The 18,213-nt window shown below is 34.4% G+C and overlaps 1 protein-coding gene across 2 annotated transcripts in view; it reads right to left on the reverse strand.

The window, feature by feature from the left end:
- Positions 1–390: 390 nt before the first annotated feature.
- LOC132551061 (uncharacterized) overlaps positions 391–18,213 on the reverse strand; it is a 41,448-nt gene continuing 23,625 nt past the window's right edge. The window contains exons 12-19 of one of the 2 annotated variants that reach the window (XM_060215163.1): positions 16,135–16,941; positions 15,591–15,719; positions 15,242–15,297; positions 13,035–13,054; positions 11,327–11,832; positions 9,968–10,103; positions 8,172–8,248; positions 391–4,444 (exon numbers count right to left, since the gene is read on the reverse strand). In XM_060215163.1, coding sequence (XP_060071146.1) covers positions 4,395–4,444; positions 8,172–8,248; positions 9,968–10,103; positions 11,327–11,832; positions 13,035–13,054; positions 15,242–15,297; positions 15,591–15,719; positions 16,135–16,941 — 1,781 coding nt within the window. In that variant the 3' untranslated portion in view covers positions 391–4,394. Of the gene's footprint in view, positions 4,445–8,171; positions 8,249–9,967; positions 10,104–11,326; positions 11,833–13,034; positions 13,055–15,241; positions 15,298–15,590; positions 15,720–16,134; positions 16,951–18,213 lie in introns of both variants that reach the window. The other variant, XM_060215162.1, reaches the window with a different exon arrangement.

An 18,213-nucleotide genomic window follows, 5' to 3' on the forward strand; every position in this document is an offset into this window, starting at 1 on the left:
TTTTTGATTGGTTGTCGGTACATGGCTAGATCTTTGGAAGGTACAAGTAGATTACTGTGGCCTATATGTCAATGTTTGACATTAAAAAAAAAATTCCAATATATTATTAGGGTACCTGAAAAGATAATGAATCTTTGTTAAGTATGTATAAACATTTTCCCTGTACATTTGATATGAGTAAAGGCTGTAGTGATTGTGAAGATTTCATATGTAAAATCCATGATAGATGTGATTGACAAAATGATCATGAATTGCATTGTGTTGAGCACTACTGAAAGAGGGGCAATTCACTATTGATGTGTACATAGATAACTACAAAGTGGAAATGGAGACAAGTATTGAGCATTGAGCTCACCTCATCCTCGCAAAACAAAAAACAAAAAATTGACAAATAATAAATACATATTTATTGCATATTTTGTAGTGGTAGTTGTACATGTCCATAGTTTAAAAAGCCAATAATTTTTAAAAATGTGTACATATTAGATGAAAAAAATTTAACAGCACAAAAAATACCTCTTTTAATATCGTACATGATGTGATTCCTCAGCACATTTTGTGTACATAACGGTCATACAATGACAGACAAAACACTGTGATCTATGTCATACAATGACAGACAAAACAGTTTGGTCTAGTGTACAGTTACACATTGACCAATATTTAGCATTTATGATGATGACATCATTAGAAATAAAACAAAAGTGAGCAGAATATCCATTGGTACATGTGAATATGTTGTATAAAGACATACAAAATAGTGCAAAATTATATTTTTCTGCTGATCATTGTAAATGTTCATTTGAAGTACATGTCTAAATAACAGGGTGTGTATAGGTCTCAACCCCACTAACCTACAGGAAAGTATACATAAACTAACTAAATGTTAAACAAGAGATTCCAGGGGGATCTTGGCACCCACCAATGTTTGATTTTTGCTTGTTCTGGATAAGTTAGAGATTTTTTCTCATTTTGTCTGTTTTCCTCTTATTTGCTCTAATTAATTATATTAAATTTGAGGATTTCTTGTAATAAATAGCAAAAATAATCTTTAGCTGTCAAATATGTTTATTCTGATCAGTCTGAAATCAAAAGGGCACGACTAGGGAACAACGGAAATGTTTTCATGAAACTGAAGAAATATCCATCCCAAGTCCTTCTCAAGAAATAATGATAAACTTCCATTGTCGAGATTCAAGATGGCTGTTTCTTTGCCATTTAGTTATCCTAATACTGTAAGTAATCAAAAGGGCAAAACTAGGGACCAAGGGAAACCTATATGTGATGTTTCGGAAGTATCTACCGAATACTTCTCAAGAAATAAGTTAAAACAAACTTTTGGAGGGATGATAGACCACCGATGCAGGGGGATGATAGATCACAGACGCAGCGGGGTGATAGACCACAGACGCAAGGGGATGATAGTCCAAAGACGCAGGGGGATGATAGACCACAGACACAGGGGGATGATAGACCACAGACACAGGGGGATGATAGACCACAGACGCAGGGGGATGATAGACCACAGACGCAGGGGGATGATAGACCACAGACGGAAGGGGATGATAGTCCACAGATGCAGGGGGATGATAGACCACAGACGCAGGGGGATGATAGACCATAGACGCAGGGGGATGATAGACCACAGACGCAAGGGGATGATAGTCCACAGATGCAAGGGGATGATAGACCATAGATGCAGGGGGATGACAGACCACAGACACGTGGGATGATAGACCACAGACGCAGGGGGATGATAGACCACAGACGCAGGGGGATGATAGACCACAGACGCAGGGGGATGATAGACCACAGACGCAGCGGGGTGATAGACCACAGAGGCAGGGGGATGATAGACCATAGACGCAGGGGGATGATAGACCACAGACGCAAGGGGATGATAGTCCACAGACGCAGGGGGATGATAGACCATAGACGCAGGGGAATGATAGACCACAGACACAGGGGATGACAGACCACAGACGCAAGGGGATGATAGTCCACAGACGCAGGGGGATGATAGACCATAGACGCAGGGGGATGATAGACCACAGACGCAGGGGGATGATAGACCACAGACGCAGGGGGAATACCCCACTATCAGAAGATGGTGGACTTAAAATATCACAGTTTGTACATGTGATCTCCGTGAGATAGAGTGAGTAGTAAGTAAGGCCACTATAGTGAGGATCATTGTATTTACATTCTCTTTCTACATGCCCTCGATGAAAGCAAACATAAGACAATGAAAATTTCCTTCACGATAGTAAATATATAGAATCATATAAAAAATATTAACAGTACATATGTTGTTATGTTACCCTCAACATTTTGGTGACAAATCCATCTCTCACTTTCATCACATAAATCAATAGATCCTAGGGGAAGGTATGTATTGACAACTGCTTCCATAGGAAAGGTACGTAGATGTGAACTTGGAAGGGAGAGGTATATATTGACAACTGTTTCCATAGGAAAGGTACGTAGATGTGAACTTGAAAGGGAGAGGTATATATTGACAACTATTCCCACCGTAATTGTACACAATCCAAGGGAGGGAACATACTGACAACTGTTCCCAAGGGAATGGTACACAATCCAAGGGAGGGGACATACTAACAACTATTCCCATAGTAATTGTACACAATCCAAGGGAGGGAACATACTGACAACTGTTCCCAAGGGAATGGTACACAATCCAAGGGAGAGGACATACTGACAACTGTTCCCAAGGGAATGGTACACAATCCAAGGGAGGGGCCATACTGACAACTGTTCCCAAGGGAATGGTACACAATCCAAGGGAGGGGACATACTGACAACTGTTCCCAAGGGAATGGTACACAATCCAAGGGAGGGGACATACTGACAACTGTTCCCAAGGGAATGGTACACAATCCAAGGGAGAGGACATACAGACAACCGTTTACAAGGGGAAGGTACCCAACAGCAGTTCCCGAGGGAGAGGACATACAGACAACTGGTTACAAGGGGAAGGTACCCAACAGCAGTTCCCGAGGGAGAGGTACTGGACAACTTTACTCAAGCAGAGGTCAATACACTGGTTCTGAACATAAAGGTCCATATATTGAATGATTGCTTTCTTTTTGTATTGTTAAATCAATATTTACTGTCAGTTATGACTTATCATTCACCGAGAAAAATAAAAAAAAAACAATAAAACTTATGAATTCAAGCGATCACAATTTCTACAGCCAAAATCAGTTGAGAAATATATTGAAGGCTGTAATTTATATATTACAATAAGATAATGGTCAACTGCAAATGTATAATCATGAAGTGATACAGAAACTGTACATGATGTTCCCGATATAGAATGTCTGTTAAAGGAGGGTTTTATACTGACTGCTTGTTCCTATAAGGTTGATCATTATATTGACAACTCCTTGTAAGCAAGGTTTACAAAACATCTCATTTCCAGGGTTGTGTTCCAGGTTAATTACTGTACCAAAATAAAGAATCTTATTGAACACTGCCTGTTATGCATGCATGCTCTTTCCCTGCATCAAAATAAGACAGAAAACTTTCCTTATGACTGCAATCAATGATGATATTGATGACATTCAGTAATTGTTTCAAAGAATGAAATTCCATATGAGTTGAAATGATGTTTCATTGTATAATTAATTGCAAGTAAGTATATCTTTAACAATTATTCTGTCTCATTTTGCAATAAAACACAAACCAACAGTTTGGTTATTTCTGTCAGAATCACAAATCTAGTAATTAAAATTTGATGTAAAGTCATCCAAATGATTTCACGCCATTTTCCTTCCAAGGTCAATACAAGGTCAATACAAGGTCAATAACTATACCTTTATACAATGATTTAAAACTGACTGGTCCACAACATCTTACAGCTGGGATGTAGATGTGAACGCAAGATTTTAGTAATCATTCATCTGTTGATGATCCTGAGAAGTTGTCTCGTTCAGACAGTGAAATCATTATCATTATTATGCATCATATACAGTAATATGACTTCAAGGTTTCAGATTTGAATTCCTTGTCGAAATTGCACCCTTGTTTAATATATATCCCATGTACAATTTGTATGCATGTATATATATCTATATAAGTTATTGTCATATATACGCTAAATGTCTACAGTGCAAACCATACCAACAATTTACGATGGTTTTTGTCCGTTATAAACGGCCTTCGGCATCCATCGCCCAAAAGGATTCTCAAGTAACCTAAATTTACACCACCGCTCTCGATTTAACTTTATAACTTTGTATTTGTTTTATGTTCTATGTATGTAATATAATTAATGTGATGTTTGTGTCCTGATAAAGAGGCAGGTTGCCTCAAAAATTTCACAATTTGCTTGTCTGTCTGGTCATTCATGAGTATGGATTAGCACATAGGGGTTACTTGGTCCACGATTCCTGGAGCTCCCGAAGACTCTCCGCATCAGCCTCTGTAATTAAAACATTTGTTTCGTAAAGCAATACAATGTTTCCGAAATATAAACTCTACATAAAGCTTCAGTATTTGTAAAGCTCAATGTTTCTGGAACCATGACGTTTAAAATCTATTCAGATTTTTAACGAGGTCCGAGGAACATCTGCAATCTGGAGGAGCATATTTGATAATTGTTGTTTAGGTTTTATACAACTCTGTGTAAAATGTATAGAATTATACAACTCTGTGTAAAATGTATAGAATTATACAACTCTGTGTAAAATGTATAGAATTATACAACTAAGACCTGTGTAAAATGTATAGAATTATACAACTAACGCCTGTGTAAAATGTATAGAATTATACAACTAAGGCCTGTGTAAAATGTATAGAATTATACAACTAAGGCCTGTGTAAAATGTATAGAATTATACAACTAACACCTGTGTAAAATGTATAGAATTATACAACTAACGCCTGTGTAAAATGTATAGAATTATACAACTAAGGCCTGTGTAAAATGTATAGAATTATACAACTAACACCTGTGTAAAATGTATAGAATTATACAACTAACACCTGTGTAAAATGTATAGAATTATACAACTAACACCTGTGTAAAATGTATAGAATTATACAACTAAGGCCTGTGTAAAATGTATAGAATTATACAACTAAGGCCTGTGTAAAATGTATAGAATTATACAACTAACACCTGTGTAAAATGTATAGAATTATACAACTAGCACCTGTGTAAAATGTATAGAATTATACAACTAACACCTGTGTAAAATGTATAGAATTATACAACTAACACCTGTGTAAAATGTATAGAATTATACAACTAACACCTGTGTAAAATGTATAGAATTATACAACTAAGGCCTGTGTAAAATGTATAGAATTATACAACTAAGGCCTGTGTAAAATGTATAGAATTATACAACTAGCACCTGTGTAAAATGTATAGAATTATACAACTAACACCTGTGTAAAATGTATAGAATTATACAACTAAGGCTTGTGTAAAATGTATAGAATTATACAACTAACGCCTGTGTAAAATGTATAGAATTATACAACTAACGCCTGTGTAAAATGTATAGAATTATACAACTAAGGCCTGTGTAAAATGTATAGAATTATACAACTAACACCTGTGTAAAATGTATAGAATTATACAACTAGCACCTGTGTAAAATGTATAGAATTATACAACTAAGGCCTGTGTAAAATGTATAGAATTATGCAACTAACACCTGTGTAAAATGTATAGAATTATACAACTAACGCCTGTGTAAAATGTATAGAATTATACAACTAACACCTGTGTAAAATGTATAGAATTATACAACTAACACCTGTGTAAAATGTATAGAATTATACAACTAACGCCTGTGTAAAATGTATAGAATTATACAACTAACACCTGTGTAAAATGTATAGAATTATACAACTAACACCTGTGTAAAATGTATAGAATTATACAACTAAGGCCTGTGTAAAATGTATAGAATTATACAACTAAGGCCTGTGTAAAATGTATAGAATTATACAACTAGCACCTGTGTAAAATGTATAGAATTATACAACTAAGGCCTGTGTAAAATGTATAGAATTATACAACTAAGGCTTGTGTAAAATGTATAGAATTATACAACTAACGCCTGTGTAAAATGTATAGAATTATACAACTAACGCCTGTGTAAAATGTATAGAATTATACAACTAAGGCCTGTGTAAAATGTATAGAATTATACAACTAACACCTGTGTAAAATGTATAGAATTATACAACTAGCACCTGTGTAAAATGTATAGAATTATACAACTAACACCTGTGTAAAATGTATAGAATTATACAACTAACACCTGTGTAAAATGTATAGAATTATACAACTAACACCTGTGTAAAATGTATAGAATTATACAACTAACACCTGTGTAAAATGTATAGAATTATACAACTAGCACCTGTGTAAAATGTATAGAATTATACAACTAACTCCTGTGTAAAATGTATAGAATTATACAACTAACACCTGTGTAAAATGTATAGAATTATACAACTAACACCTGTGTAAAATGTATAGAATTTTACAACTAACACCTGTGTAAAATGTATAGAATTATACAACTAGCACCTGTGTAAAATGTATAGAATTATACAACTAACACCTGTGTAAAATGTATAGAATTATACAACTAACGCATGTGTAAAATGTATAGAATTATACAACTAAGGCCTGTGTAAAATGTATAGAATTATACAACTAGCACCTGTGTAAAATGTATAGAATTATACAACTAACACCTGTGTAAAATGTATAGAATTATACAACTAAGGCCTGTGTAAAATGTATAGAATTATACAACTAAGGCCTGTGTAAAATGTATAGAATTATACAACTAAGGCCTGTGTAAAATGTATAGAATTATACAACTAACACCTGTGTAAAATGTACAGAATTATACAACTAAGGCCTGTGTAAAATGTATAGAATTATACAACTAAGGCCTGTGTAAAATGTATAGAATTATACAACTAAGGCCTGTGTAAAATGTATAGAATTATACAACTAACACCTGTGTAAAATGTACAGAATTATACAACTAAGGCCTGTGTAAAATGTATAGAATTATACAACTAAAACCTGTGTAAAATGTACAGAATTATACAACTAACACCTGTGTAAAATGTATAGAATTATACAACTAAGGCCTGTGTAAAATGTATAGAATTATACAACTAAGGCCTGTGTAAAATGTATAGAATTATACAACTAAGGCCTGTGTAAAATGTATAGAATTATACAACTAAGGCCTGTGTAAAATGTATAGAATTATACAACTAACGCCTGTGTAAAATGTATAGAATTATACAACTAAGGCCTGTGTAAAATGTATAGAATTATACAACTAAGGCCTGTGTAAAATGTATAGAATTATACAACTAACACCTGTGTAAAATGTACAGAATTATACAACTAAGGCCTGTGTAAAATGTATAGAATTATACAACTAACACCTGTGTAAAATGTATAGAATTATACAACTAACGCCTGTGTAAAATGTATAGAATTATACAACTAAGGCCTGTGTAAAATGTATAGAATTATACAACTAAGGCCTGTGTAAAATGTATAGAATTATACAACTAACACCTGTGTAAAATGTATAGAATTATACAACTAACGCCTGTGTAAAATGTATAGAATTATACAACTAAGGCCTGTGTAAAATGTATAGATTTATACAACTAAGGCCTGTGTAAAATGTATAGAATTATACAACTAACGCCTGTGTAAAATGTATAGAATTATACAACTAACACCTGTGTAAAATGTATAGAATTATACAACTAACACCTGTGTAAAATGTATAGAATTATACAACTAACACCTGTGTAAAATGTATAGATTTATACAACGAAGACCTATATGTTAAATGTTCAGAACTAAGATTTCTCACAAGCCTTACAAGTTAATGGTAGCAGAATTACTTTGAATAAAACACGATTAAAAAATTATATCATATAACTTTGCATAACTGTCATTAGATCATTCAAATGAAAAATCATTTATAAGCAACAACTACCTTAGGTTCTGATCAAGTTTAATATATATTGGTAGAGACAGCACTTCATTTTCATGCAGGCTATTGTTCAAAGATAGGAGAAATTTAACGAAGTTTTACAGACAGAATGAATGACCAGATTTCATGGTATATGATATTCTTACTTACCAATTCTACGGACTTTCTTTATTTTCTTTTTGTTTGCATTATTTCTTTGTTCCATGAATTGGAATATAACCCTTTCACTGATAAAACAAAGAATAATGTTATTATACTATCAGGTTACACATCAATCAAGAAGACATGATAACTTTTAAACATATGTAAGATATGGATATATTCTACCACAGATACAGAATATGGGTCAGAAACATGGATTCAGCAATGTTTTTATAATCAAATTATATACTTAAGGGTAGAAGAGTACCTACAATAAGCTCTCTTTTTCTCCTCAATCTACCTGAATATTTGCCTATAATTATGATACATTAAAAGAGATCACATAGAGATCATGTTGAGCAATATTACAAGATCTGTAAGTTGGATTTTTTGTCTCCTTTTCCTTTCTGTGCTTTTTATGTCACCTAACAACTACAGCGGATAATCTGATGAAGGTCACATAACAATGTACAGCCCATCATCTGATGAAGGTCACCTTACAATGTACAGCTCATCATCTGATGAAGGTCACATAACAATGTACAGCTCGTCATCTGATGAAGGTCACCTAACAATGTACAGCTCATCATCTGATGAAGGTCACCTTACAATGTACAGCCCATCATCTGATGAAGGTCACATAACAATGTACAGCTCATCATCTGATGAAGGTCACATAACAATGTACAGCTCATCATCTGATGAAGGTCACCTAACAATGTACAGCCCATCATCTGATGAAGGTCACCTTACAATGTACAGCTCATCATCTGATGAAGGTCACATAACAATGTACAGCTCGTCATCTGATGAAGGTCACATAACAATGTACAGCTCGTCATCTGATGAAGGTCACCTAACAATGTACAGCCCATCATCTGATGAAGGTCACATAACAATGTACAGCTCGTCATCTGATGAAGGTCACCTAACAATGTACAGCCCATCATCTGATGAAGGTCACATAACAATGTACAGCCCATCATCTGATGAAGGTCACCTAACAATGTACAGCCCATCATCTGATGAAGGTCACCTTACAATGTACAGCTCGTCATCTGATGAAGGTCACCTAACAATGTACAGCCCATCATCTGATGAAGGTCACATAACAATGTACAGCCCATCATCTGATGAAGGTCACCTAACAATGTACAGCCCATCATCTGATGAAGGTCACATAACAATGTACAGCTCGTCATCTGATGAAGGTCACCTAACAATGTACAGCTCGTCATCTGATGAAGGTCACCTAACAATGTACAGCCCATCATCTGATGAAGGTCACATAACAATGTACAGCCCATCATCTGATGAAGGTCACATAACAATGTACAGCCCATCATCTGATGAAGGTCACATAACAATGTACAGCCCATCATCTGATGAAGGTCACATAACAATGTATAAGCAGACCTTCTAGATTGCTTACACGTATCAAGATAAATACCATATTTTAAGAGAACAGAATAAAGATTAAATCTGCAACATGTAAAGATAACAATTCCCAGAACAAAATCATTTCTTCACTGCAACAATTTGTGTAATAAATTCTTTTGTTCATGATCAGCGAGATCACGTTCCTTTAAAGCAATGTTTTGATGGACTTTTGATTCAGGTGATAGTGGTATCGTTTTATTTCTAGTCACTGAGCTCACCGTTGTGAGAAATTCAAAGGAATTCATTGTACATAAAATCCACTCCCATCTGGACCTGATCCAACATGGAATTTGTTAGAACTCCAAGATCAAAACAATCAGTCTGTTTCTCATCACTTTCTTGTAGAAAATTTGATATATACTTACAACTGTCCCTCCATCTGGATGATTACTGTTCCCTTCTCCTTACGTTTCAGGTAAGTTTCCTCCAATTGTTTTTGTATGTCAGGAGGGTAATTCTTCCAGTCACCTTGTTCATTAATATACTGCCAAACAAAGCAAGCTGAAACATAACATTTAGAATTTATCTATGTTGTATATAACAGTCAGAATTTATCTATGTTGTATATAACAGTCCGAATTTATCAATGTTGTATAAAACAGAATTTATCAATGTTAGTATAAAACAGTCAGAATTTATCTATGTTGTATATAAACATTTATCAGTAATTTATCAGAATTTAATGTTAGTATAAAACATTCAGAATTTATCCATGTTGTATATAACATTCAGAATTTATCCATGTTGTATATAACAGTCAGAATTTATCTATGTTGTATAATAACATTCAGAATTTAATGTTTATATTTATCAATGTTGTATATATAAATCTATGTTGTATATAACAGTGAATTTATCTATGTTGTATAAAACAGTCAGAATTTATCCATGTTGTATATAACATTCAGAATTTATCCATGTTGTATATAACAGTCAGAATTTATCTATGTTGTATAAAACAGTCAGAATTTATCTATGTTAGTATAAAACATTCAGAATTTATCCATGTTGTATATAACATTCAGAATTTATCAATGTTGTATATAACAGTCAGAATTTATCAATGTTGTATATAAACATTCAGAATTTATCAATGTTGTATATAACATTCAGAATTTATCAATGTTGTATATATAACAGTCTATGTTGAATTATCTATGTTGTATAAAACATTCAGAATTTATCTATGTTAGTATATAACAGTCAGAATTTATCATGTTGTATATAACAGTCAGAATTTATCGATGTTATATACAACAGTCAGAATTTATCTATGTTGTATATAACAGTCCGAATTTATCAATGTTGTATATAACAGTCAGAATTTATCTATGTTGTATATAACATTCAGAATTTATCAATGTTGTATAAAACTGTCTGAATTTATCTATGTTGTATAAAACAGTCAGAATTTATCCATGTTGTATATAACAGTCAGAATTTATCAATGTTGTATATAACAGTCAGAATTTATCAATGTTTTATGTAACATTCAGAATTTATCAATGTTGTATATAACAGTCAGAATTTATCAATGTTGTATATAACAGTCAGAATTTATCAATGTTGCAATGGCTTTTAAAATATATGCTCTTTTAAACATCATAGTGATTACAATTTACAATACACATCTAATTTTTGAACAGCTGAATATGTTTCAGATATCAACAATGAATTTATTTTTAAATGTTTGATTGTTTTATAAACTACCAGTATATATCTACATTTTGTACTTTCACTTGGTTTTGAAGCAGCTCTGACATCTAGCGACTGGCCACTGTCTTTAGACCCCTTTTCATTGGTGGTCACTGTGTGGGTTGTTCCTGTAGATACTGGTGCTGTAGATACAGTTGCCGTAGATGTAGATGCTGTAGATACAGTTGCCACAGATGTAGACGCTGTAGATACAGTTGCCGCAGATGTAGATGTTGTAGATACAGTTGCCGCAGATGTAGATGCTGTAGATACAGTTGCCGCAGATGTAGATGCTGTAGATACAGTTGCTACAGATGTAGATGTTGTAGATACAGGTGGCATGGATGTTGCTTTGGGAACCCTTGGTGGAAGTGAGGAGGCTGCTTCCTCTGGTCTTGTCTGATGACTGCGAGCAGTATTCTGATGATTCAGGGCATTTACATCCTGCTGCACAAAAGTAGGTTTGTCTCCTGATTTAGAAGAAATGCTGGCAGCTGCTTCAGCTGCCCTCTCTTTTTGCCTCCTTGCTCTGGCCCTATCAATTAAAATTGAACCATCACATATATCCCCAAAACTGACCCCGAAGTCATGATAGAAAAGGATGCTACAGATATATTCTTAGTGTCAAAATACATTTGTTTATCAACAACAGACAAAATTTAGTTTTTGACCAATCAAACTGCTGCTTTTAGTTGCCATGGTGAGCAATCAAACAAGAAGGCCATAGAACCTGTATCGCTCACCTTATTTATTTTGCTGAATTGGATTAAAAGTCTTTAAAACATTTGTATCTTTTCCCCCATAATAGGCCCCTCCTCCATAAGTAGGTTACCTGCACTGTTTGCTCAAAACTAAACTGTCTTCACCTAGTATGTCCTCATATTTTAAAGAATTTTAAACAATTTGCTAAATTTCCACCATATGGCAACTCTTCCACCCTAAGGGGCCGAGATCCATCATTCATACAAAATTGATTCTACTTCACCCAAGGATGCTTCAGGCCATATTTGGTAAAAATCGGTGCAGCTATTGTTGACTACTTATGATAAATACGTATTAAAGAGTTAACAGAGAATGGAAAACACAGTACCCCTTTAGCTCACCTGACCCTCTGAGCTAAAATGATACATTATTTGCACTCCTATATATTCATGTGAATGTTTCAATGAATTCTGCTTCTGTTTTCAAGAGAAGTGGTGACAGACAGAAAACAGAAGAAATAACTACAAAAAGCGTAAATAACAAAACTGAATCTGCAGGAGCAAAATCATTATGTTCCCAAACTTAGAGGACACACCAGAATATTGCGATATCTGTCTCCCAATAATTCCTATACATAACAAAAAATTTACCTGTAGTAACAGGATAAACAACAAAACTTCAAACGTTTCACCCATAACTTGACCTTTACCTTTCCACACTGCATGTGGATAATGCAGCTATATTTTTTCTAAACTTCATCACAATAATTGTTTAAAATGTATAGCTTACAACAAGACAGTACTGATAAAGTATTTAATAAACAAATGAAATATTTCAAACAATAAATTTTTTTCAAAATCAAAATTAAAATCTAAACAGAAGCTACTTTTGTATTATAGTTTTGTGTATTGGTAAATTCAACTCCTTCAGTGTCTCCATAACTTGTGAGATATTTTGCTGAAGTAATCTACGTATATATTAACAGCAAGGGAGCTCTAACTAGATACGACTGATTTAAAAGGACAAAAAACTTACAAATTTCGAAGTTTTTCTTTCTGAAAAAAAGAACAGATGAAACAATTTAATATTTGCATTGCTAAGTAATCAAAACAAGCATTTTATAACCAATAAAAATAAACGACCAAGAAAGGAATCACACAAATTTGATTTAAAGATAATTTTTATCTTGAGATTTTTGTGACAAAGAGTAACTTCCGTTCTTCCCCGAGTTGGCATCTATTTCTGTGTGGCTTGCATTCATTTTTACCCATGTCTTTGCAGAAGCTTTGAAATTATTTTTGTCTTTTTAAATATCTAATTTGTATATACTCATATTTGTTAATGGCTTTAGCTCCATATGTTTTCAAAGTTGCATTTTTCCTGTAAGAAACGGTTATATTATATGAAATCTGTGAGAATAACATGGAAAAATTCCCCCTTTTTTTGACATATTAACAATCTTTACAGAAAATAAGACTATGAAATGCTGTTATAGTTTAGTTCTTATTAATAACAATGTCGGGCTGTGCGAGTGTGGTGTATGTACACGATGCATACATGGCTTTACCTGTATGTGTTATTAGGTGTGTGGTGTATGCCTGGGTGCATGTTTGTATTGCATGTACATGTTATATGTATAGGCATGTGTGAGTAGACATGCACATATTCTTTGAGAGAAGCTCATCTGTATGTGTATAGCCATGTATACATGCATTCAGGGAAGTGAAAATGTGTATGTTATTCTGGGAGAGTGTTTTTCATATTTATAAATACTACTGTTGTATTATGTACCTGTACATTATATTGAATAAAAAAATCAAATTAAAAAAAAAAAAAAACAATGTCGGACTGTTATTATCATTTGTTGTGATATAATACAATGGATTTTAATTCCCACAATGTTATTGATTGGTCTTAAGGTAGCTGAACTGTATGATCATGTGCTATTTAATCAATAGTTTTTATTTTACTATTTCTATTATTTTTGATTCACTGATGATTAGTTGTTTGGGTTTCTTGATTATTTTATCACTACTGAATACATTTGATAATTTTTGTTGTCCTATCACAGACAGCATTTTCGTGAATAGCGTTAAAGCAAGGGTACCTCATGTTGTTTCCTGATCCAAATCAGTAGTGTGTGTGCCCACCCCAGGCTTCAGTCTCTGCTCTTACTCTCCTTAACATTGACCCCATCAAGGTGTTTATAATCCTTTGAGGGATATTATACCACTCCTGAACAAAAGCCTATGTGAGTTAGTGACGTTATATGGGACGCTGACTAGCTTCCTAATCCTACTGTCCAGTTCGTCCCACAAATGCTCGATTGGGGATGAATTTGGACTGTATGATGGCCAATCGAGAACTGGGACGTTTTTTGAGCCAGAAAGTTTCAGCAACCCCTAACAACATGGGGCCTCACATTGTCCTGCTGCAGCGTAACATTACATTGATGATAAGAGGAAGGATGTGTGGTCTCAAGACCTGATGCCGATATCATGTCATAGATAACCGCGAGAGAGGTTTTCACACCTTTAAGTATTCCTGCCTATACCTTAACAGACCCTCCCCCGAATCTGTAACTTTCCATTTTGCAATCATCAGGTATTACTCTCCACAATGTTAATAGACATGTAGTCGTCCATCTGACCTGTAAAGTGTGAAGTGAGACTCGTCAGTGAACGACACGTGTCTCCTACAGGCCAAATGAAACCGATTAGGTGCAAGTGGCAGACCAACATAGGGACGTTGTGGCCTTAAATAAAACTTCCGCAACTGATTCTAACCGTTCTTGGACACATCGGCTGACCATAAGTGCCGACAAGTTGACGTGACATCTCCATCATCATCGGAAATCAGTTACAGAGGTGCCAGAGACATACACCTCTATCTTGACCTTGCGAATTCACGTGCATGCGTCCACCCCTGGAAAGGTCACCCCAATATCCCTATGGCTCTAAGATGCCCAACTAAACATGTACACCACACCATATTGCAGGGCTACATGATGTTGCGAATATCCCTGCATAATGAAAGCAATGACCCTACCCCTTTCCACTTCACTAAATTGCAGCATTTCGCTCTACAATCGCTTCAAAAGGAAATTGTCCATTTTCACAGTGCACAGAGGTAGCTCAGTGTCAAATTTAATTAAATCTAATCTATGTGTCTTAAAGTCCTATAACAAAAACCAAACTTATGCTTCTTTTTGCCACTGGTATATATATATATCAAAAGCTTACCACTTGTTTTGGTCCAAACTCATCAGCAATATCTTGTGTGGATTTGATTATTCTCTCTAAGACAGAAAAATAAAATAAAAACTTAATTACAAACTATTATAATTTATATTCACCCTATGTACTGAATCAACAGATTATCATATATACCGATCTATTCTGTATACCTGTTTGTCATTAATCAGTACAACAGATTATCATATATACCGATCTATTCTGTATAACTGTTTGTCATTAATGTCTCTGACAGTATTTTGTATGTTTGTAACATCCTCAGATTTCATACACTGGACAACACGGCAATCAATCAGAAAACATCAAATAAAATGACACACTGAACGTCTGTACATACCTTTGCCTTTTGGCCAGGAGACAGCAGCCATTCCACCTTCAACAGGTTCTACATCAAATTCATAGTCTAGTCCCCAACGATAGTCTTCCTCAAGACCATTGTGTTTATCCCACTTCACACGAATCCATCCTATAATAATTTTATTAGCTTTTATTAATTTAGGAACACACAGCAGTATTTATTAACAAGGAAGGCCATCTTTTGTTGTTACTGATAACAATTATCAGTTCGGACAAAACCGCAATTTGCACAAGCACGAACATATGAAGTAGCCTAAATAGAAATAATTTGTTACTAAAAATAGCAACACATCCATACCTCAGTAGGTGTATAATAGACTGTAAGTAGGTTACACGACCTGATAATAGTGAACAAAAGATAGGTTTTCATTGTAAAGTATGTGATCTCCTCTGTGCTATCTTAACCTCAGGCTAGGCGCTAGTCAGATGACATTCCACTACATAAGTTTTTGACTTTATACACAGAGGAACCAAACATCAATGTCAGTTTATGTAGTCCTCAGAGAGCACACACATATACAAACCTTCATCTTCCTTATCAATACTAACAACTGTGCCTTTATCCCAAATACCAACATCATTACATTTCCACATCCAGTCTGGTCCCGGCTTCACTCTCAGTCCAACAACAGGCATATTGGGAAGGTTGTCAACGTTATATGGTCCACCTCCAAAATCATCTAACAACTGGTTCACTTGTTCCTCTGTCAAGTCTCCAATGTCATCATCCATTGTCATTGCTGCAGCAAATTCTGGGTCATTATCACAAGCCTTCTTCCACTCATTATACAACAGTCTGCGTTTTTCCTTCTCTTCCCTTCTTAGTACAGCCTCTTCATCATCACCCAAGATATTGCCATCGCTATCCTGTTCAATCTTGGTTCCATCTTTCCTGATCAACAGAAATTCTTGAAGACATGGAGAATCCCATGGCTTTGGAGCCTCACTTCCAGCTGTGATATCCCTTTTCATTTCCTCAATAATATCATCGGTAAGTGTCCTGGTCCGCTCTCTAGTTGCCTCTAGCTCCTTTGGAACCTCCATGGTGTCTAATATTTTTGCAGCAATGGTGGCTGGAGTGACCTCCTCTGGCTGTCTATTTGCATCCTCCCCTACTTTAAATGCACTAGGGAGATTAGATAGGAGCTTGTTGCTCAGGTCATACACTGGCACTTTAGTACCTGCTGTCTCAGCACTTGACGTGGAGGCTGACTGAGCTGGTGATACCTCTGTGTGCCCACTCCTATTATATAGTACAGTGTTGGATGCTGATGACGTAGAGGGTATGGTTCTTGATGGCAAGGAGTTTTGTGAAGATGACTGGACAATATCTGGAGTAAATGTAAGAAAATTGACACTTCTAATATGAAATAATAAAAAAGACTTTAATGAATAATTGTATGTCAGTGAGTTTTAATGTACTTTGTCTATTTACATCAGGAAATTTAATTTTCTAATCTGTCCTTTTAAAATCTCATGGTTTTAGCCAAGAACTAATTTTGAAATTTTCAATTTCTAAATCATTTTGCAATGAATATCATTTACAAATTATGTTTGAAATGAAAGAACATATCACATACTACTAAAGCTGGTAATCATAACTCTCAGAAAATATGACTTCGTAAAAATCTAAAACTTTTTATTATAAATAGCTTATTGACAATGTATTTTTGTAAACATAATCAGAAATCTTTCACTCCATCTGATTACTGACATGTTAACATCAATCTAGATCTAGAATGTAAATACATACACTATACCTACACTATGATGTAATCTACAAGTTTCAACTCCAATGCTTTACTGTTTCCTTCATACAATGATTTAAACTGTGATCAAATATTAGGAGTTTTCTGAGTTTAATAAGTGTCTGGTAGTTTTGAGTTTTAATATTCTAATCATTTGATAAAACATCAAGTTAGGATGTGTTAATTTTCTACAATATTCAGGAATTAAACTCTATGCATACTTAATTTCATGCAGTTGTCCATCATAACTTTTTGGTAAATAAGTGAAAATATGAATTTAAATGTCCTTTCTAGTGACTAAGACTATATTTCCTTTCAGAACTTTTCTTCAATTTTTTTCAGATGTTCCAGAATAAAAAAAGGTGGGCAATTTTCAAAATAGGTGAAGGGAGGCAATTGTTATAGAGAAGCCATAAGACAGACTTGGAAAATGTGCATTCTTTAAGGGGTTTGTTTTATTTGAGCTTTCTATACTGTTAAAGAACCAGTTTACACCCAACTGGAAATTCATGTAAAGAATCAACACTGTAACATTGTGTTTTACGGAGCTCACGGTAGACTTAACCTAATTAACTTAAAGTATGAAAATCATCACCATGAAAATTTACACAAACAACGATCATAGCATTACAAAATAATTTTGTCCAATAAACTTGACAGAGAGACAGAGGGAAGTGATTGGTTTCAACAAAATAAAGTAGAATTTTAGCAGGCATATGAAAAATTTATTTCAACTCACTTTTTGAAGACATAATGCAGCCATGTAATACATGTTTTTGACTGATCTTTGGTTATTTGTAGCCAATGTGTAGTCTGTGTACTTAGTTTTGTTCTAATCAGCGACGTATATATTAT

Source organism: Ylistrum balloti, unplaced genomic scaffold (assembly GCF_031769215.1).
Source record: "Ylistrum balloti isolate Yb309-2 unplaced genomic scaffold, AGI_CSIRO_Ybal_v1 Utg370170, whole genome shotgun sequence".
NCBI lineage: Eukaryota > Metazoa > Mollusca > Bivalvia > Pectinida > Pectinidae > Ylistrum > Ylistrum balloti.